Source organism: Antennarius striatus, chromosome 11 (assembly GCF_040054535.1).
Source record: "Antennarius striatus isolate MH-2024 chromosome 11, ASM4005453v1, whole genome shotgun sequence".
In the NCBI taxonomy this organism is placed as follows: Eukaryota; Metazoa; Chordata; class Actinopteri; order Lophiiformes; family Antennariidae; genus Antennarius; species Antennarius striatus.
The window spans coordinates 8,816,139-8,839,873 of NC_090786.1; the positions used below are offsets into that span (position 1 = coordinate 8,816,139).

Here is a 23,735-nt window from a genome sequence, read left to right on the forward strand (position 1 = left end):
ATGGACCGTAAAAACATTCCCAGAGTTTAGTCGAACGCTCGAAATCTTTTCTTCAGCATTTGATTCAATCTTGATTTTACCCTTGATGTCATTCACTACCTAGAAATTATATCAGATGGTTCACAATACTTATTAAAGAATTATTACATTTTATATTTTAATGTAAAGTAATGTTGAGCGTCTCTAGTAATTTTGGTTGGCCATCCATTATTTTTCGACGAAAACAAAGGGGATAAAGGCGACGACTGATTGATACGAAGTACTGAAAAATACTACAGCGCCCCTTCTGTCATTAGTAGGTACTGCATAAGCCGTAAAGCGACAGACATGGACGTTGGTTGTGCTGTGAATGCGCTACCACATGGGGCGCTGTAATCAAGATCACTGACAGCTGTTGTAGTCTAAGGCAGTTAGCAGGCGGTTAGGAGCGCGACGCTCGAATTTAGCCGGAACAACTCCCAGGTTCCCCCGAAACGTCACTTTATGGCTTCATGCGGTTTTAAGGGGCTATTTTCTTGAGTATAAGTAAATCGACAGCTGTTCCAAACAACACAGATACATGATGTGTAGTTTTCATTGCTGTAAACTAAACTTTATCTCAATATTTGTGTAATAACTAAGATCTACTTCAGTCAGTGAATGCTAGATAGCATTTGCGAGTAAAAAGGAGGACAGTACAGTAAGTAAGGCCGACACTAAAACACCAGAGAATGCCTCCGAGGAAACAACAGCAGAAGACGACAGCGGCCAACGTTTCGAGCTCCATGGAATCGGAGGACATCAGCCTGGAGACCACTGTGCCCACCACAGAGGAGGTCTCCTCGTCCGACGAGCAGCGGGATGCGACCCAGACGGTGATCCGCCAGCAGATCGAGAAGAAAGAACTGCTTCAGAACATCGCACTGCTGAAAATCGAGCTTTCTCAGAAAAACCTTAACATCGACAATATGAAAGCAGAACACATGTCCAAGGTAGGAAATAGTACTGCTGCAAAGTGTCCGTGTACATACAGAGCTGTATCTGCAGTGTTCATGATGTTGTGTGTGTGTGTGTGTTTATATCAGATCGATGAGCTGGAGGAGATGCTGAATGATGCTCTATATCAGAAGCAAATGTGTGAACTAAGACTGGACCACCAGCTGAAATTAGCGCAAGAGGACAGCAGGTGAAGACAGTGAAGAGTGACCTGTACAGATGGGAAGCTGTGGTGTCAAATGGAATGTTTTAACACATTGTTTTGCTTGCTGCAATCACATCCCTTAGACCTCATCAGGCATACTTTTCGAAGCATAAAAGTTTAATAGGAATATCTACATTTGTATCGTATTATTTTGTTGGTGAGCAGTAACGTGATTGTCATTTCCAGGAAGCAGCAGGCCCTGCAGAAGCAAGAGTTGGAGGCCATCTTGCTCCAGCAACGACACTTAGAGGAGGAGAAACGACTTCTTTGTGATATAACTGGTGATCTGCGAAGGTCTTTCAGGGATCTGGAAATCTCTCCGGAAAGGTACCAGGAGCTACGTGGCCTCCCTGATGACAAAATCTCCATACAGGAATACGTAGCTGTAAGTCAAGGTGTCTATTGGTATAAATTTGAAGAGTTTGTATGTTCTCCCTGTGTCTGCGTGGGTTTTCTCTGGGCCCTTTCATGATGCACTCCACAGCTCTCATGTGGGGCAGCTTGTAAGGGGATGGTGCCTTGCTCAGGGGCACCTTGGCAGTACTCAGTGGGTAACTGGCACCTCCCACTGCCAGTCCACAATCCAAATATTTTGGCCCATCCGGGTCTTGAACCAGCAACTTCCGGTTCCCAGCCCAAGACTTAGTGGACTGAGATACTGCCGCCCCAAAAGTCTGCTGGGATAAGGTCCAGCAACCCCCGTGAACCGTGTAAGCAGAAAAGTAGTTTGGAAATGAAAGAAAGAATGAATATATATGTTTTTTTGTCTAAAACCTTTTATATTTCACCAAGTTCTATCCTTGCAGTATTTTTGTTAAGAAAGCACAGTCTGCATTTGATCCATGTAGGATTAGAAAACTCACACACAAACAAATTATTTTAAATAATGAAGTTTTCAGACCGTTTTCTTCACATTTTGTTGAGATATAACACTGTACTATTGCATTATCTCCCATGTTTATTAATTACTTACTCTGGTGCACCCACAGTGTACACTGCCTCAAGCAACCAGAAGGCCTCCAGCAGCTCGCGACAGCAGAAGAAAAATTGAATGGATGAAAAGGATTTACTTGATTACTTACTTATATACCTACTTACTTATCTACTTACCTTCTTATGTATTTATCTACACACTGTGTAAAAGGAGAGAATCCTCAGTAGAGAATTCTCTACATTCTTGATTTTTTTCCATTTTGTACTTGCACACAAATTGTACCACAGTTAAATAATGCTTTGTGGAACTCCACCAGAATAATGGGATGAGACTGTCTATTAATTATTTTTTATAATGTGTGTTCAGTTACGTTTCTACGAGGTTGTGACTCCTCTGAGGGATCAACTGGCTGAGCTCAATGTGAAGCGAGGGCATTTGTCTGAGGAGCTGGTTACACACAGAGCCCAGATGAAGGCTCTGATGGAGGTAGCATCCCACCCCCCCACCCACAAACACACAAGCAAGAACAGCTAGAACAATTTTTTTGTAGTCTTATTTTAATCAAAACATTTCAGTCAATCATAGTTGATCATCAGTTTTATGCCATTTTGTTGATTAAACATGGGATCCATCTGAGAGATCATTTAGATGATGAGATTATCATCTAATGGAAAAACAGATCAAATGAACACAAACTGGGTTGTATAAAAGGAGTCTGGCGTGATGATAAATTTAAGTAATGTATTCATGCATGGAGCATGTTCTCGTTTACATTTTCATTTTGAGCCCTCACCTGTCACTAAGCCAGGCTTCCTCTCCATTTAAAGTTGTGCATAATTTAGTATAATGAACACACAGAACATCTGTAGTATCAAAGATGTTTCCAAGAATGTAAAGAAGGATTTTAGTTATGTTCCCTGCAGAAATTTGTCATTAGAGAGTCTGCAGACATGACAATGTAAAGACAGCATAGACTAATACAGTGGTACCTCTACTTATGGAATTAATTGGTTTCGGAAGAAATTACGTAAGTAGAAAATTACGCAAGTAGAGACGCGTTTTCCATGCAAATGTCCTAATCTGTTCCAAACCCTCAAAAATTCCGACATAAATGTTGTATAAAGCATAAAAATGCATCAAAACATGTAACAAATACATGTTACGATTAGATTATTACACAATAAATGTGAGTTGTGCATAATGTAAAAACCAAAGAATAGAATAAAGAATAATAATGACGGTCATTTACCTTTTAACTGCTGTCCCCATTGTTTTTTGCCCTCTTTGGTTCATGCGCTCCTATCTCATGATGCCGAACAACAGAGTGAATTCCAGTCCTCCTTTTGAACTTCTCCAACCACCCACACGATGCCTTAAACTCCTTAAACTTCCTTTTGTTTTAATTACGTGGCGATTTTAGATTTTTGGCCATATTCTTTGGTGAGATCAACCAAATGCATCCCTTTCTCATGCTTTTCTATTATCTCTTGCTTTGTTTGTACGGACAAAAAAACTCTTTTCTTCGTCTTTTCTTTTCCTCTTTTCTCTGGCACTTTCTTGGGGTCCATAGTGAATACGTACTCAAGAAGTTATTATATTTGCGCAAAACTATCAGACTACCTCACGGGTGGAGTGCCGAATGCCGATACACTCCATAAGCACCGTTCTAGCGCCACACAGAGGTGGAGTGGCATCCCTCTTAGCCAATGGGATGCCAGGAAGATAAGTAATAGGCAATAGCCAATGGCAGAGCAGCTATGAGAATGTTGCGCTCAGGAACCTGTGGGAGATTCCAATATCGGCCGATACTGTGTTTTTACATTACGTAATCCGAAATTTCTTTCGTAAGTAGAGGTAATATTTTCCTGGTGAGAAATTTCGTAAGTAGAAAATTTCGTAAGTAAGAGACATTCGTAACTAGAGGTATCACTGTATGTTTTTGTAAACCAAGAAGAGGTAAATCCTGGCTGTGTTATCATTTGTCTGATAAAATGAATACATTATATAAAGTGCATGTCGTCTGTGTCTACAGAGTTATGAGGAAGAACGGCGGATGCGCAGTGAGCTTGAGCTCAGAAGTCAGAGATTGATCCTCGAACTAGCCGATACAAAACAACAGATTCAAGAAGGAGACTATCGCCGAGACAATTACCCTCACATCAAACGGTGTGTGTCTGTTCTAAGCTCATGTTTGTTACAAGATGCATAAAAGACTTAAAGTAGAACTGTACAACCTCTTCTGTGCCAAAACATGTACAGTATATGTTTATATATTAGCCTACAGAAACAAAACTGCTGCTGTCCAGAATATGAATGATATGAAGTCCCTAACAATTACATCACACACAATACTCTTAACTATTCTCCCACCATTACTCCTCTGTGAATATTGCTATTAGACAATTTTTATTAAAATTATTATTAATATAGTTTGTGATATTCATGGCATGCAGTTGTACTTTTGTTTACTGGTAGTACATAGAACTTGTTTAATTCTCACGTTTTTCACGAATGGAAAAAGATTTTACTGTTATCCCTCGTCTGTGTTTTGATATGGGGAATTTTTTGAAGATATTATTTGAAGAACAGTTTATCTTTACTGTATTATCTGGTATTTTACATAGAAAGTAGTTTGCAAGACCAACTAACGTATCAAGATATCTGGAAAATGTTAAGACATCATTTCTATGCAAGTTTTTCTTTTTTGTTTATTTTTGTTTTTTGAAGAAAGCAGTTACGTATTTGTGTTATTGTAACCAATTCTGTTTTTTAAATTCTGTAAATGCAAATTAAGCTCTTAACCGCTTACACTGTTGTTCACAGTGACCGTGACAACTTTGAAGCAGAACTGAAGGAGTTAAGGAGGAGATTTGAGACACTAGATTTGAGTCACACTGCACTGACCAAAGAAAGGAATACTCTGAGCAAAGAGGTAGAAACATGCACACATACACACATTCATTCCTTATACAAAACATACACTTAATGTCTTTATAATACTCATTGAAGTCCTTCCGGTGTTGTAATCTGTAAATGTGTTTAATTGTTCTCTTTTTTGCCTCTAGGTGGCGACATTGCAGCAGTCAGTGACTCTCCTGCAAAAGGACAAAGAGTTCCTACACAGGCAGAACATGGAGCTTAGTGTCCGCTGTGCACATGAAGAAGACCGACTGGAGAGGCTGCAGGTTCAAACAGTTTATTAGCCAGGAATTGATCTAATGTAGAAGAAATTAGTCAGTTATAGTACCTAACATGGTTTCACTTGTTCTTCCTGTGGTCCAGGTTCAGTTAGAAGACACTAAAAGAGCTAGAGAGGACTGCTATGAAAGATATGTGGCATCCAGGTTAGACTTTGCCATTTCTCACAAGCAGCATGTATTCTGATGGGGGGGTGAGGGGTTGTTCGTTTTTCTGGTAAAAAAAATACAAAACCTGATGTCAAACAACTGTCAGTGGAAATCACCAAAATTTGACAATAATTTTTTCATCTTCCATATTTGTGTTAATGCTTTTCTTTCATCTTAGAGACCACTATAAGCTAGAGTACGAGACCAAGTTGAGGGAAGAGCTGGAGAACATCAGGCACAAAACCAGTCAGGAGATAGACAACCTCCAGATAACCTCCAAGGAGATGTATGAAAGAGAGAACAGGTATCTGTTAATCTTTATCTTTTTGGAGACTGTATGATGAACAAATATCAAGGGGTCACAATCCGAACCAGTGGAATAAGTACCATTTATTATGCTATATAACTATTATTAACAAACAAATCAGAGGGTTATGACCACAAGTACTTAACAGTGACAATAAAGGCAATACCAACATGTTTGTGTATTTTCCCAGAAATCTGCGTGAATCTAGGGACAATGCGGTGCTGGAGAAGGACAGAGCAGTGACAGCAGAGAGAAACACTCAGTCCAGATATGACCAACTGCTGGAACAGTGAGTTTTACTGTCTGTCACGCACATAAGGAGTTAATACAGGTGTCCCTGTGGTTCACATTTTGTACAGTGCTTTTGCTTTTGATTTGACTGATTTTCTGTTTTGTCCTGAATGCAACACACACTTTCTCATTATTTCTAGTAGTGTTCATCCAGCACGATGGTGCAGTGGGTAGAGTTTATTCGCTCAAAGCCAGATGGTTCCTTATTTGATTTCCTTGTGTGTGGAGTTTTTAAGTTCTCCCTGTGTGTGAGTGGCTGTTTGTCTTTTATGTGGTCTTGTGATGAGCTGGCAGCCTATCCAGGGTTTACCCTTCCTTTTACCCATAACCGACTGAGATCGGCTGCAGCAGACCCTTGACCTGTGATGATAAAATATTCGGCCGTGGTCAAGATGATTGTGATTGTCTTGTCTACAAAAAAGTTATGATTTATTTATTATTCAACAATGGATAGACCAGACAAACAAAGCATAGATGTGACATGTAAGCATGAAGACTATCAGTCACTCGAACGGGGAGTAACCCAATAGAAAGACATGTAGTGACTATTAAAGTTCCCCCAGTTAATTACATATTTGAGAATGTTAAACTTTGCTAAATGAAAAAATAAGTAATTAGAATTCTAAGAAAATATTAAATGATATATGTATATCATTTTTGTGAATAAATCTGCTTTTGAGTTATCGCTCAGAAACACACATTCCCACGAACAGAATTCCCTTAAATTTAACTTGTAAAGAATATGAATGACAAAAGTTTCAAAAAGGCAAAAGGAACCCCCTCAATCTTTTGTCGTTTTGCGCATAAATGTTCATGGAAAAGAAAAATTATATAATATTTGAGATCTGCTCTCCAAATAGAAACCACACCCTGATTGAGAATAACTCTAAATTGAAACCAGTGAAATAATTTTAAAAAGTCCCTGAATAGCAAAAGGCATAGCTTCATTGCTTAGCTGCAAACAAAGCATGACAGACATACAGATGGAACCCATTCCCTTGTTTTAGCCCACACTTCCCTTCATTCATAGAAAATGGTGAAAAGACTGAAAACAGAACACTGGGGTATTCCCGTATTGGTTGCAGATGCACCTGAAAAATTGTGTTTGCTTATTGGTTGCACCCTTTGCACCTGAAATTTTCACAGAATTATAAACATACATGAAATATATTAAATATTAGCTTTTGAAGACATATGAGACTAAATGTATTTTCTGTAACATATTTTGTTGACATGTAATGGGATGTATGATGTGTTGTTTTTGGCAAGAAAATGTTGAAATCATCCCTGCCTTTCTGTCCCTGGAGTGTAAAGTATGTTTAAATAATGTTGAATTAATAGTCCAACATTCCAAATCACCACATTTGAGAGTTATCTTTCATAGCCAGACCTATTTGTACAATAGAGATTTTGCCACATCACTTATCCTATTATTTAGATTTTCTCAGCTCAAGTATTTTCTGCTAGAGATAGCAGATCACAAAAATCTACTAATGGACACACAATAATAAATGGAGAAGAAATTCATTTTCGTTGTTGGGTACATTTAAATGATGTGCTGGTGCAAATTAATGAAGTTAAGTTAAGAAAAGTTAAAGGAAAGAAAAAGTTAAGTCCATCAGTGCCACCAATGTAAAAATTACGAAGGAGCCCTGCTGAAAACCTGAGAAAGTTTAACCAATCCAGTTTGAGTACTAATAGAATGATAAGAAGTGGTTTTTTTCCTGTAATACTTTGTGTCAGTCAGCGTTATTACAGTGTAAAAGTAGCTTTTTTAACAATCATAATGACTTTTCACTCAACAAAATGTTCTTGCTCATGTTGTACTTCTCTTCACTCATCATCTCTCATGAAAGATTGCATCATCTGTATGATGTGTGACATGATAGAGCATTTTAATTGTCATCATCTTGTTTGACAAGTTCTGCAACCTCAACTATACCTTTATATGTTCAAATGTAATTGCTTTGCCTCCTTGATGTCAAAGTGTCTTACATGGGGGAACATTAAGGAGCTTCCCCTCAGGGCAATGGTTGAACTGTCAGGAAATCTTGGTACGGATTGTTGTTGGCAGGACTATATCATATTTCAAGTTCATTCCTTTTTAGATCAGTCCTCAGTATGATCTTGTTTTGTGGAAGTTGATGCTCTTTTTTGTGACCCCTTTTTAAATTTTTGCAAATTGATAACATGTTCTTAAATATTCCATAGTATTATCCAGTGAAGTTTCTAGTGTCAAACCCTTAGGGGCGTTGAATAGATGTTTGTGCATGTTGAATTTTTTTGTTACCATAGGTGCCAGAGGTAGGCTAAAAACGCACATGGCAGAGAATTGTGTTGAGAAAATTGTGCCATATAAAACGTTGCTCACCACTGCAGAAATTACAGAAAGCTAAGGCCAATCTCTAGGCTCATAACAGCAGTTGTAATTAAACAGGCAAGGCGAACACCACAGACCAATGGGTGGAAATGAACTACTGGCTTATTTATATAACCAGGATGAGAGTAGACAGACAAAACAACACAATGTGTCATAAATGTAGACACAACAATATTAAACACTTAATTATTATACATTGCCTGTGCTTGTCCCAGTCTTATTTAATGTTATTTGTATTTCAAATCTACATTCTATTTTACGATGCTCTGTTTCCTATTTAAATTCTCTCATTTTAATTAACATTCTAAGTATTTTTTCCATTAGGCCTGCTCAAGTTTATATTTGCTCTCTCCTTTAGTGTGAAGGGCTCAAGTAGTCATTAAAGACAGCAGTGAAACATCATTAGAGTGACTAAAGTACAAAATCAGACTGGTGTAAAATCGTCAGGTGAAGGCAACATCAGATCAGTCAGTCATGTTCAATATCCAAACATGAATAAATGACAGGCAATCAGTCATTTTGTTAAATTGTCTCTTGGCAGATGAGTTCCACTTCCTGTTGTAGGCAGATTGAAAGTGGTTTTAGTCCTATAGACATTCAGTGCTTGTATCTTAAATATATTGAGTGCCCTTTTCTGAGTCTCGACACCAGCATTCACATACCTAATGCAGAATACCTTCTGTTTTCCCTAAACACTCAGCAAAAAAACAGACAGCAGTAGTTCTTCTAGATGAACACTCTACCCATCGAAAAGGCTTTAACTTTTTTTAAGTGAAACAAACTTATCTTTAGGATGCTGAGACAGGTTTAACTGGTTAGGACATGTTTCCTTCTTCCCTAAAATAAAAAGTACCTTCAGATTGTGCTGCTCATCCTTGGTGGCTTCAATACTGCGTTTTCTGTCTCTTCATACTGTGAATTCATACTGTGATCAATCAGTTACTGTTTTTCCATTAAAGCAATCTTAACTTTTTGCTTTCACTTAACTTTCTCACATAGTTCTGATTGCTCTCTCTTTCTCTCCTTTACCTCTTTTCCCTCTCTTGTGCACTGACAACACAATCATATTCATATTGAGTTAATTTATTCAAGCAGTGTTTGTGACATAAATATCAGAAAGACTTGAGGATCAATATTATATTAGCACTAACATGTGGGCTTCACTCTAATCTTTCTCCCATTCTTCTTTCTATGTAATTCTGTCAACCAAAGGCCAGCGTTAAAATAATTCAAAGATTAATAAGAGTGGAGAATAATATGATTTAAATTATTTATGGGGTTGTAGCTGTTGCAGTCAGTAGGTGACATAACTAACACAATATTAACCTTATTCCCACCTGAAAAAGTATCCACACATCTATGGAAAAAAGTTACTGAAAGCTATTTTGACTGTTGTTAATATTAACCCATGCCAGAGTAATTCTTTCATGACAACAAATATAATGAAGTACATCAGTTAGTAAGTCTCAAAGCAGATATACTGTAAGTAAGACAGCTAAATAGCTATATAACAACCAGAACCAACATGAATGTTAACTTGATAACTAATGAATATCTAAACTAATGACTATCTAAATAGCATTTGGAACAGTCACATACATGTGAACACTAGCTAATATAACACCAGGTGATGATAGAAATCTGTATTGAATAAAGTCAACTAGACTTCTAGGAAAAGTCTGAAGGAGTTTTGTATTTATTATCCAATAGACTCTTCCATTTCTGGTAGGCTTATGGGGATTTCCATATACTTAATGTAGTGCTCATAGATGAAACCTATTAAATTGGTAGCTTCCCAAGAAATGCAGAGTTGTTCTTGCTCTGATGCTAATTTGTGAGTATACAGGCTGTTGTTAGTGCATGATGTGGGTACGGAAGGACTTGTGTGGTTGTGGTTGAACTCTTACTAAAGATCACATGAATGCTTTGCCGTAACCGAAGGGTCAAAAGGTTGCATTGGAAATTAGAATTCCAAGAAGGTCAGTGTAGTACCAACTGTTTTTGCTGTTGTGGTCACTAGCCTCTTGGGAATGAAATGCTTTCAATGCAGGTTGACTGTAAAAAAAGAGACTGATATTGTGTGTTACCGAAGGCAATTCTGTGGAAAGCTCCTTGTGTTGATTTTTATTTCTAAAATTCTTTTTTACACCGACTAAAGTATCTGATTTTTCTCTGATATTTTGCACAATTTTGTTTGAACTAATTTTATATTTAATTTTATACCTCATTTATTCAAGTCATTTTTTAAAAAACAATATTTAAATTTTTTTTAAAAATGTCTTTGCCTCTGTTCTATGCATTAAAAGCAATCTCAGCATAGCATCAAAAAGGAGTGCCTTTAATATTTTTTTCTCAAACATATATTAATAAAAGATTAACTATTAACTATTAAAATAAAAATATAAAAAATCTTATCGACAGATGCAGACACAAGCAGCCACAGCAGTCCTGTCCTGGGTTTCAACTACATGCCTACATTCATTTTTCTAGATCCAAACTACCAGCTGTTGGTCTCTCCATAGACACCCACACACACACACGCACATGCATGCACACACATACACACACAACTCTCCTTTTCGTTCTGTCTACTGTGATCACATTCCCTGCCTATGCTTGCATTGCAAGCCAGCAACGACAGATGCTAGCCACAAGCCCTTAACCCCTAACCTCATGTATGCCCCTATTTTTGGGTTAAAGAATGAGGTGGACAAGCTTGAAATGGCGTTGGATGCTTGGAGCACAAAGGGTCAGCTTGAGTTGTTGTATTTTCATTTAGAAAGACACCTAAGAGGAAAGTGATCATAACCAAAACAAAACAAAAGACAAAGTATGGATTTCCATTTTCATCCTAAAACCAAAAGTTTCTTTTAAAATAAGCATTTGAGAAGACATAAGAAAGTCGATGCCTGAATATGCTGGAGCATTACAGTTATTGTCCTCTAGACTGCAGTTGCCAAATAATGAAATAAAATGTCGACCAACTGTACACGTCTGTCGCTGTGAGCACACAGTTCAAGCCCACACTTGAAGGATGATGAAATCCTATCAGGTCAGCTGTAATCGAGAGTTATTAATATTATCTAAACAACCTCCATGTCTGTTCTCAGAGTCTGAGTGTGCTCTTAAAGGTTGCCTGAGGAAGAACCCTGGGATCAAACCACTGCTTAGATATCTTTTAACTTTAGAGCTGCAGAAAACTGTTGTTTTTATTTTCTTTTTGACTTTCGATTATTTTTGTGATTAATCAATTAATTATTTCCTCCTGTAAAATGGTAAATAAAACAATTGAAATGCCCTCTGAATTGTATTTAAATGTGGTTTATATTCAATTCTAGAAAATTCTACATATTTGAAAATAAAAACGTAAAAGGATGACTTTAAAGCTCTTTACAGAGCATTCATTGAAATATTTTGAAATTCAAAAATTCAACCTTGGTGTGTTATTGGAGGATATAACAAAACTTTATTTCTGTTGTAACATATTTAAAAAAAATGTTACAAAAGTTGTGCAGAAAATCAAATTATTAAAATTACTCGACAAAGGGTTATGGTCATAATTACATATGACGCATAAATTTATAAAATATACTACCAACAAAGTTATCCACGTATTATGGACATCGTGTGTGAGCTTGCCGTTGTATGTCAAGAGGCTTTAACTCAGTGCAGAACATCCTTATTTTCAACAGTTGCTCTTTATAAATACTTCCGTAAATACATCTTTCTTTCTAGCTGCCAAAAGAAATGATGAAGGATGAAACAAGACCAAACATTACACATGTGTAACCAGGTAATTTAAGACTTGGCTTTCCTGCTAAGTCACTCACTGTATTTGCTCTGCTGTTAGATGCCATAAAACACTTTGAGAATAAAAACACAATATAAAAAAATTGTCCATTGCACAATACACACCACATCAAACTGCTAGACATGTCTGAGCTCAACCACAAGCCCAGAGCAAGTTGACGCTCTGTGAGAAAAGCAGCTGCCTTATTATTGAGACATGTCCACATAATTTGTCTGTACCAAAACACATGATCTCACATTTGTGCTTTGTGATATGCTAGTGTATAGACATGCCATGATAATTGTTATTGAATATGCTTTAATGCTTTTAGCTATCCAGGCTTTAATGACAAAATACATTTTCATGATCTTTTTCTTTTTTGTAACCTTGTCCATTTTTGCCATCATTGCTATTGTCAACAATCATTGTTGATGATTTTAACCATTAGGTGTAATGCTAGTGACTATAATGACTTCCTATCCTTATTGTGTGTCTGTTGTACATTTACTGTTTGATATGCTGGTTTAGCCTCCTTATTACCTTTATACCGATTAGTTCAATAAAAAAGAACCATTATTTATTAGTTATTTCTGGATCAATATACCATCCAGTCAAGTTATAAAGCATGACATGCTTATTTGTGTGTGTCCATCGATGCAGGTTTCGTCAGCTCCAGCTGGGAACTGACAGCCGGGTAGCAGAACTGTCCAACCAGGCCAAGCTTCACGCCTTCGAAGCTGAGCGTGCTCAGATGGTCAAAGAAGAGACGGCTAAAGCCCTAGCTCAGTGCCAAATGGAGTGTGAGAAACAGCAGAAGAAACTGGAGGTACTCTAATAAGAAAGACTGAGAAGATCAAATGTTTTATTTAATGCTTCGGATCACATTACATAGTCTTAGATTTATTCAGCTGCCATTTTCTGATTTCAGCCAGTTAACACTTCTCCTAGGTTTGAAGTCTACACGTCCTGATGATCAAACAGGTAGATGATATTTTAACAGATAGTAAAGTGAGGATTGAAACAATACGCTTTAACTGAGCTATAAACAGATTCAGAAATCCCTCATTACCTCATTATCAACATGTCAGCAGTATCCAATAAAACCTATAATTGGCAAGGAAAAAGAAAAATCTCTTCCAACATTTGTTGGTAATGGAGATGCTCGCATGTTAACATGATGATGGCACTGTCCCTTGCTGCGAATAGCTGTTTGACTCACATGCTCAGATTTCGAGTGTGTCTTAAATAAAAGTCTCCTCATTAACTCTGTGGGAGTTGGATAAGAAGATAGTAAACTTCTTACTTGCTGTAAATGTCAGCTATATTATTACTACAAATTCAAATCTGCTATAAGGATTGTTGCTCTGTTCAAACCCCCAAAAACGTAAAAGTGAATGATCCACTCTTATGAACATGCCTATCTGATCTGTAGGCGTGGGTCCAGTCTTATCTCTGTTCACTGCACAAAATCGTTTGCACAGGAAGCTAATTGAGTGCAGATTGTTTTCAGGGTCTGAAAGCACTTAGCTGAGGTCACCTCTTCACCTGTATTTAACCCCATCCTTCTTGTCCTGCAGTGAAGTCATACATTGTTCTTGATTATTGTACAAAGAAGGAAGGAGGAAAGAAAACAAATTGTTTTGTTTTGAAGAGTAAATGAAGAAATAATAAATTTTTTGTTGTTTGATATAGTATAAACATCTTTAAATGTTCATGGTGTAAAATGAGTTTTTGATAATAGCCCTTTCATTTAGACTGAGTTGGTGTCTGTCTACGTATGAGTGTTTTGGTTTTTTTGATTGATGAAAAGATTTATGTTCAGCTTTGATTACATAATACTATCATTTTAAATGTTTTTTGAATTGGTGACATATGACTACTTGAAGGTTACAACTAATGCAGAAAACGTTAAAAAAAAAGAAGATAAAAACACTTGCACAAATACTACAAAATATTTAATGCAGTAATGTATTGAATAATCAAGAAAGCACCAGTTAAGAGATATAAATCTGTTAGCCAACATTTTACTTCACTGACATAGTGTAACATTTGAATTAACCAATTTGAACTATTGCATTACTACAATACTACAAGTTCTTTCTTTTTCACTATGTCTCCTCTCCTGCTCGTCTCTCTTTTCCCTCTCTCTCCTACTCCTGTACTCCAGCTCCTGACCCAGGAGTTTTACAGGCTGCAGACGTCATCAGAGAAGCGATCAGTAGAGCTGCAAGCTCAGAATGCCGAGCAGGCGTCTCGGCTGGAGACGTATGAAAAGCTTGAGCAAGAGCTGGACCAGGTTACCATGCAGGCTGCTGAAAGTAAGCGAACAGCACTGGGTCTGTTACCTTACAGACCCAATGCTGTTACATTGCTCACATTACTCACATTACTGTGAAGTCAGAAAGAACATGAACAGACAAACACTGATTCCTTTAAACGCTCGGGTCTTATATCAGACAATGTGGGCAATAAAATTCATGGGTAGCCTCATGTTGGATTAAGATTAACAATAACAGAAGAATCTGTTATTGTTTTTGCAGAGTTTTATAGGATAGCTGTGTGGCAGTGGATAGGACTAGAACTTTAGGAACCAGAAAGCAGTAGAAAAGCAGAACAAGCACACATCAGAAAGTTGTTTTATAAATAGTTGTGAAAAAGTACAGACGCTGATTATATTGTATTAAGTGGATTTCTGTTGCCAGTTGAGAGTGAAGAGGAGGCAGAGCGAGTTCTCTTTTCATATGGCTACGGAGCCAACGTCCCAACAACTGCCAAAAGAAGACTTAAACAGAGGTACGGTACTTGACACACTCAACATTTTAGGGAGGATGCATAATGTGTATCTACTGTATGTCTCCTTGTGTTTAAGGCACAATGAGCACTAAAACTGCATGTTCTGCCTCACAAGACATTTTCAGTCTTTGCTTTTTAAGTTTTGAAACCCGTATTTCAAACAATCTTGTAGATTATAATGAAATATAATCCCCATTGTGATTTTTGTTATGGCCAGTATTGATCTTCCAATAGCAGAAGCAGGCAGTATAATTTTTTGATTATCTTTGTCTTCTTATATTCGTTATATTGGTATCTGAGTTCTTCATTCCTGTACTTGACTCAAATTGCCAACATAGATGAATGAATGAAAATGTGATGTGTGATCCAGCACAGTTTTATCTCATTGGTAACAGCCTCATTGTTCACTGGTAGTCTCTTTAAGAGCTGGTTGACACACCCAGGGACTACAGTTGTAAATGATCTCCAAGCTAATTCTTGTGCAGTTACTTTTAGTTGTGTATTGTCTCGCAACAATATATGATAAACAATGAGGTGAAAATAACTTGAGAAGGGCAGAACTGAACTTTGAATTTTTATTGTTAAGCTGCAACAGTTAATGCAGTATATTTGTCAACACTGTTAGTGTTGACTGCAAGCACATCAGATCACATTATGTTCATTATAAGTACTCCGTATATTTTTAAGAGAGTAATGGAATAATGAATAGCAGCCAAAGTGGGCTATTGAGTGAGTGCCTGATGACAGGTTGCATGGCTTCAATGAGGTGTTGTGGAGGAATCTCCTATTTCTCTGTGAAAGATCATGTCAGAATGGAGTTGTCTTTTGCTTTTCACTGACTTTCTCACAAAACTCAACATGTTCAAATTTAATGCAACTCTGAAGCAACCTGAGCTGTCAACCTGTAAAATACCACCAATACAATATTCACGCAACGTTTAATCTTTAATTTGAAGCTTGCATTTGCGGTCAAAAATTCAATTTGATCCCAGCTTCTAGGTACATAAAAATTATTGTTATTTTGAATAACATGGAATTACACACTAGTGTAAACTTGTTGGTGTTGTCATGTTTTGGAATTTCCATAACTGTTTTTGTGGCTACTGTGTAGCGTTCACCTGGCCCGCAGGGTGCTGCAGCTCGAGAGGCAGAACACGTCACTGAGGAGAGAGCTGGATAGACACAAGTCACAGTCAGGACAGATATATGAAGAGGTAAACACAGAAGCACACACACAACCTAGGGACCATCATTAAAAGGATTAAGTTTAATTTAATACATTTTGTTGAACTCAAAGCTCTGCAAGTTGGTACCTGTAAACTTGCTTGTTTCCCACTATCACAAATCCCTCACAGCAGTTCAGGTGATGGTTACTCCACAGCTTCCATTAAAGACATAATGATTTATTTCAACTGTTTTTATTTCTCTAATTCCATTATAAAGTATTTATGGCAGGTGGGTGGCTCCTGTCTCATCCTCCATTTAGTTTCTCACACAACTGCACGACACTGTGAATAGAGCACATCTAAATATCCTCATGAAGAGAGTCCACAGATGTGACATGAAACCATATTAGGATGGAATTTTGACTCTAATAGAAGAAAATAATAATAATAAAAAGGGAATTCAGCAGCAGCAGGGTTTGTCACACACATAATCAACCACGCTGTAAGAATCTTTCATGAGAGTCTCTGCTTCTTATTTTTTTATTTTTTTCCTGAAGCTTTTGTCCCTCTGAGTCTCTCAATTGACATTTGAAACAGTGATGAGGACATGACAGGTTGTTGGATTGCAGACACTGCAGCCTTTATGTGTAAAGAACGAGACGTTTAAGTCTTTGTACCTGTCACACTTGTTGACACAGTGGGAAGCAGTGCCAAAAACCGTGACGGCCATGCTTTTCAATCTCCCAATGGCTCACCTCACCAGTCATCAAGGCTTTTGTTGTGTTTGGCACACTGTGTGTGTGTGCAGCACTGAGACTGTAAATTTGGGTGTGTGTGTTTTGTGTCTGCGTGACTGTGCGAATTGTGCTCTGATGTAAAAATCCTCCACTAAGGTTTGAAACAGAGAATGTCAGCTCTACCAGCCAACACGACCCCCCCCCCCACACACACACACACCTTACTATAACATACAAGGGAAAAGATTGTACGTTTGTGGCTCTGCATTAAGACTAAATGGGACGGCTATTCACCTGTCACCTCTGACTAACTGACATTTGTTTGGAATACTTTCCGATTCATCACATATGAAAGGAAATGATGAAATGTTATAGTTTTAGTGACCTTAAAGAGCACAGGTGTTAACCACTTTACCACCCACACAGATTCATTGACTGTAACCTATCTACTATTACTGACTATTGTCCTTACCCTCCCTTCAGTTCGACTAATGCTGGCTAGCTATAAAACTAGTTTAATAAATAACACCCCAACTCTATTTATTGTTACCCGGAATAGGCATGGTACTTCACGAGAATTATTGTGTAAGGCAGGGGTGTCAAACTCATTTTCACCAAGGGCCACATCAGCATAATGGCTGTCCTCAAAGGGTCAGATGTAACTTATAAATGTAACTACATGTAACTCAATGTAATGTAATAAATAAATGTACTAAATGTAACTACTCCTCGATGTTGAATAACTGAATTTATTACTTATTCAAGTTACAAACATCAGTTTCACAGAAAAAAAAATGTTCGTTGCTGTGTTATAACATAAATCCTTTTAATTTGTCAGGTTATGAAACCCACAAAACGCCATCAATCAAGAATCAAACTATCCAAGAGAAAAAGGACAAATGACATCAAACACAAATTAGAGCATCAACTTTGTTCAAAATGTTTTTTTCAAAATTAAAATAGGCTTAATTGCTGCATTGTGGGAAATGTCATGTTAGTTAAAGCACAATTTTGACTTATGTATTTTTACTCTGACCTTTTATGCTCTTGCGGGCCACATAAATTGATGTGGCGGGCTACATTTGGCCCCCGAGCCTTGAGTTTGACACATGTGGTGTAAGGCATCAAAATACTGCAGAGGTGCTTTCTTGCAATTAATTGCAAGAAAGTGGTTTGTTGTTTAGATTGTAGGTTATCATTACATTCCTACTTCATGGATTCAGCTTAATTAAAGTGCACTGGTACTGCTGCTGTTAATAAGAAGAGCCATCTGGAGAAATGTATCCCATGACTCTTCAGTAAAAATCAGACTACAATACATCAGAACATGACATATCCTCCATTCCTTTTGTGAACTAAAAATAGTATATATTGCTTTGGACATACACTTTGGAGAACATGACCAACGTTCATAGTCATTATAACATCATTTTTCCATGAGATATTAAAAATTAAATGCCATTCTACTGTCATTTACTGTCATGGTGTTTATCCAGTATTATTTGTTATGTAATGCCTGAGCAGTGGATATATACAATTTCCTCCGGAATTAATAATCAATCAATCAATCAATCAATCAATCAATCAATCAATCTATCTATCTATCTATCTATCTATCTATCTATCTATCTATCTATCTATCTATCTATCTATCTATCTATCTATCTATCTATCTATCTATCTATCTATCTATCTATCTATCTATCTATCTATCTATCTATCTATCACTCATTCACAAAACTCACATTTACGGGCACTCAAGCTCCTCTAATGATATTAGAGATCTGGTCAAACATAGGCTGTAGTTGTTTCATTCACAAATATCAACAATGGCCGTTTTTTGTTTTGAACACATGTTGGTACACTTTTGAAATTCAAATAATCCTTAACCACTTTCATCAGCATTTATCAGTAAACTTTTCCAATGTGATAGTAATATCAAATTATCTTATTTCCCTTTTGTTGTGGTGCATCAATTGTTGAATTGCTTATTTAATTAGTTATGCAAAAATGTGTCTTTGTACAGTTGCTTGCAGCCAACAAGCTCCTCCAACAGACCCAGCAGCCTCATAGTTACTTGATCGAGACAGTGAGACAAAGGGATGCAGAGATCAGGGTGATGAAGGAACGTATTGCCTCGCTTGAGAACGATCTCAGGTACATACACACTGATTGAAAACTGAGCTCTGTGTCATAAAGAACTGGTAATTCCAAATCATTAGATGATCTGTCTCTGTCTCTCCAAGCTTTTCTGTTAGTTTATTGCGTTACATTTTGTATCATGTAATTTGCACGTCATGGCTGCACGCCATACCTCCCTGCCCCCTGGGCGTCTGTGGTTATACCTGTATACTTTTGTTTTATTCCGGCTCTCTTACAGTTAGCACAGCCTTTGTGTGAACCTGCCTACATACATTGGTTTGTCTAAGCCAAATAAGTACAACCAGTACGGCCTGGCACTGATTCAAACCTCCCCCTCACCCCAATTTAATTTAACCTCAGAAATATGCAAACTGACAGACTGCAGGTTTCCTCTTGCTGCTCACTATCATTGAGTGCTCACCTGAGGCAAGCAGAAGATCAATTTTAAAAAATCCTTTCCCTCAAACTGGCCCATTGATTGAAGGTTTCCTGCGGCTATACAATGCTGCCTGTTCAGCAGCAGAGAAACGACTCACAAGAGATTCTCACTTTGTGTTTCACGTCTCCGTCTTAAATATTAAGTGGACAGTATTCGCAATATGATTGGTGCATTTCATAATTTGCCCAGCTTAGCTTTGACAACTCAGACTTTAATTCAATTTGTTTATTCAGAGTTCTCAGTGATGAAGCTTCCATCATTTGCAAGATGGTTTAAAGCCTTAAATCACTCCTGCGGCAAGTTGCTACCTGCTTGAATTTTTCACAGCTACATGAAAGATAGAAGTCTGACAATCTTTAAAGAAATGCAAGAAGAAAATATGTTTATTTTTTATATATAAAAAAATCAAGTTTGGCTTCTAGTCCCCCCCCCACCCCCCTTAAAATTTAAACTACATATGTAGGCCCCATCTTTTTGCCTGACCCTGATTTGACCTAAAGGTTGACCCACCCTGTGGTAAAAACATCCTTTGGGAATGATTATTTGTCATATCATCAGAAATCCTGATACAGCCTAAATTAGTACTATCCCCGTAACACCAGCATAGAAGATACCGTATTTGTTTTATTTTACATTCATACATTCCTTTTTTGATATTCCTTTTTGTATATATACACATGTTAAGAAAAAGAGTCTAATTTTATGTGTATTTATATGAGTATGTGCACTACCAGTCAAACATTTGGACACACAGGGAAAGTGAGTCCAAACTTTTGAATAATTTTAAGATTCTTTTTTTTGTGTGTTTGTTTGATTTTGGATGAACCCGCAGCTCCTTAAAGAAGGAACGGACTGCTCTGCAGCAGGCTAACAACAACATGGGGGCTGATCTGGAGAGGCTCCTCAATCATCGAGAGGTGATGTTTAGTTCTCAGTATATACTGGCTTCAAAATGATAAGAAACAGAAATTTCTACATGAAAAAGTACATCTTAAATTTGTAGACAGATGTCGCTGAATATTTTCCTTTATTCAATCCACCTTCCATAAAATTAGATTTTTAAAATTTCCCTAAAATGTCCACTTGGACTCAGTTATGGTTTGATTTGATTTTGATCACTGTAAATCTATAACGCATTTTAGCCATAAAATAAATCATGATGTCCTGTCCTTGTTTCTGGTCATTATGTAACACCATAGTCAGAAACAGTGGTAGAGTGTAAATGCAAAATACAATTACCGTAACTGTATTTTGCATTTGATCAATCATGAGTTGGCGATATTTATTTTGGGAGCCTACCTTGACAGTTATTAATTACGATTGTGTAGATCTTTGCATTTTGTCAAACCAAGAACAAGTACATAGATGGAATTTGACAATGACCTCATACACTAATTGGCACACAGCAGACGTGTACATTTTCTATCATGTGATAACACTCTGTCTTTGTTCTGTGCCCCTTTAATTGTTTCTAAGTGGAGACAACATTTTTCTATTGTTAATTGGAACCCTACTTGTCAGTGATAACTGATAGTGATAACTGTGATTAATAGCTTTAAATCCTTCAAAGCCTTCACCTTTTGTATCATATGGATGTCGGCAGGTATGAAAGCAAACAGCGGCTTCAGTGGTGTGTGAAGGCAGTAATTACAGTTTGATTAGCTGATGATTAATTGATTTAGATTGTTTCTGATTCATTTTCTGTCAGTTACATATAGGATAAAAAAAAATTTTTTGTCACACCAGACAAAAATATTTCATTGCATAGTAATGCTTTTTTTTTTTTTCAATCTAATGTGTTCTCGTATGTGTGTCTGTGAGTGGGCCTTTTGCTTTATGAAGTATGTGCCCTGTCATAGACAGCTGTTCCTCAGCCTGGCTGTTTGGGATGCCACCAGAGTGCGTGTGTGTTTTTGTGTGTGTACGTTACACGCCTGGGCTCATGTCCGCAGGGGTGATAAATAGAACCGTGAAATGGCCAAGAGTCCTTCCCTCAGCCCTGCTGCCACCCCTGCAGACCCTTGAGCTTGTTGAACTTGCTATAAGTCATCCCACAGCAAGACTAGTTCTGCCATGTTGGCCTGTGGTCTCAGGCAAACATCATCACAAAGGAAGGAAGGGAGCGTTAAGAATTCTTAAAAGATGCCTGTGAAAGAAAACATCTGTTTTTTTCATTACGCCATTTCACCTGGTGGTTTAGTGAGGTATCGAGCCATTTGGACGCTACACTCCTACTTGTTCCACAGAAATATTTCAGTTTGTTATTTTACCCTGGTTTTCATGTTCCTGTTGTATGAACCATGTGATTCTTCAGGAGCTGGCAGTGATGAAACAGGTCCTGATCAGCATGCAGTCCAAGCAGGGAGGCAGGCCCACCTGGTTGGAATCAGATAAAACTAGTGCCTCTGCTACAGGAAAACACAAAATCAAGCATCTAAACAGGATCACAGAGGAAGAGTCGCCAAACAAACCCCAACCAACGGTGTTTGTGAGTGTCTGCTTTGGAAATGCTTTTGTATGAGTCACACTAACATAACCTGCCTGGAAAGATTATCTTCAGACAATGGAGTAAAAGAGGTTGGCACTAAATGATAAAAAGCTTCTTAGTCATTTAGTGTCATCTGAATTTTCTCATTGTAGCCAACTGTTCAAGATGTTCTCTTGTGCAGTAAATACAGTCTATATTTGACAACATCAGGTAGATTACAATAGCACAAGAATCCATCCACTTTTTTCTAATCAGATTTTTTTCCTCTCTGTCTCTTCCTTTTACAGACTAATAAAGAAGTTCCTGATTGGCATCAAAAGCTAAGACAGAAACCCAAGTGATCATTCAGATTCTTTCTGGTGCCATTAGTCCTCACTCAGGAGTTTAATGACCTGTGAATTTAGCATTTAAAACTTATGAATTTTCTTCTTTTCAAATTTTATTAAAAGAATACAAATCAGAACCGGTTATTTGTGCAAGTGTGATTTCATATGTTTTGTTACATGTTGTTCAGAAAGGATGAATTCCTGTTGTACTGGCCTAAAATTATTACCTTCCACAGGATATGCATTCTTAGCTTAACTGACTGCCCCAAAATTCCTCCATCCTGGCAGTGGTCTATTTTATCAGGTCTGTCTATCATTATTTCTTCTTTTTCTCCAGATATGCAGGTAGAGATTACTACAGACAAACACCATTGTAAATAACTAAGCTCCTGCTTTGCATGAGCTGAGGCTTCTTTGGCTTTGAATCTATACAGAATAGACATCCTGTCATGTGGGATCGTGTTCATATCTGCATCACTTCAAACTTGGCAGGTCACTACATAACTTTTTTGGACACTAATGCATTTTCTGATTGATCCTTCAATACCTGACAAACAGCTTTTCCTGTTATGTAAAATCACTAGTACCTAAAATACTTTAGAATTACCCATATGACCTATACATTTTCCATATACATTACATGGCACATGTTTCCAGGCCCCCATTTATTTCAGCTTTCTTTTGCACAAGGTATTCTCTGCAATAAACTGTATAATAAATAGATAATAACTGTGTGAAAATAAATTTGAGTCTTTTTTATATACAGAACATCAGAGGTGTGGGGTTTTGAGAAGAATTGACATTTAAGAGCCTGGAGTTTGTGTGTAATGACAGTCCTGCATTATGCAAGTGTAGGATTCAGTTTTGGATCTTGACTTTTATTGGGAACATAAAAGCCAGGACAGCATTAATGTTTACCTTTTCTTTACTTCAAGGAATCTCAGTCATGCCTGGTGATTTAGTAAGGCATTCGGTCTCCTTATTCCTCATAATGACTTATATTTGTTGTCTTGCCCTAGTTTTCAAATCCCTATCTTTTATGAAATATGTGATCCTTCAGGAGTTGGCAGTTGGACACAATCAAATTGTGTCCTGATGTTGGTATTTTGATGCATGTCTTTTGAGATCTACAGCTTCAATGAATTGACAGATATAATTCAGGCAAAGCAAATTTCCAGAATTCTGTGATTGGAATACTTATATTAAAAATCACAAAATTCCTGCTGTGGTTTATTATAATCTAATAAAGAGTAAATGAATAAAATATGTATTTTTAATGGTTGGTGCGTGTGTTTAACCTTCACTACTGTGGATGATGCACTTTACGCGTGTTAATGTCTGTCGATGGCGCGCAGGGCGGTGGCCGTGAATGAATGATCAAAGCCTCTGGTGGGCGGTGCGTGGACCGTATTTAC

At 37.4% G+C, this 23,735-nt stretch overlaps 1 protein-coding gene across 1 annotated transcript; it reads left to right on the plus strand.

Annotated features, from left to right (window-relative positions):
* Positions 1–419: 419 nt before the first annotated feature.
* Positions 420–23,432, plus strand: pibf1 (progesterone immunomodulatory binding factor 1). The gene is made up of 18 exons (XM_068327355.1): positions 420–971; positions 1,065–1,165; positions 1,367–1,565; positions 2,481–2,600; positions 4,147–4,280; positions 4,938–5,046; positions 5,180–5,299; positions 5,397–5,458; positions 5,640–5,765; positions 5,959–6,057; positions 12,890–13,055; positions 14,397–14,547; positions 14,932–15,022; positions 16,134–16,236; positions 18,952–19,082; positions 20,339–20,423; positions 21,821–21,994; positions 22,282–23,432. The coding sequence occupies exons 1-18, from the start codon at positions 711–713 to the stop codon at positions 22,333–22,335; spliced, it is 2,286 nt and encodes a 761-aa protein (XP_068183456.1). The 5' UTR covers positions 420–710; the 3' UTR covers positions 22,336–23,432.
* The last annotated feature ends 303 nt before the right edge of the window (positions 23,433–23,735 follow it).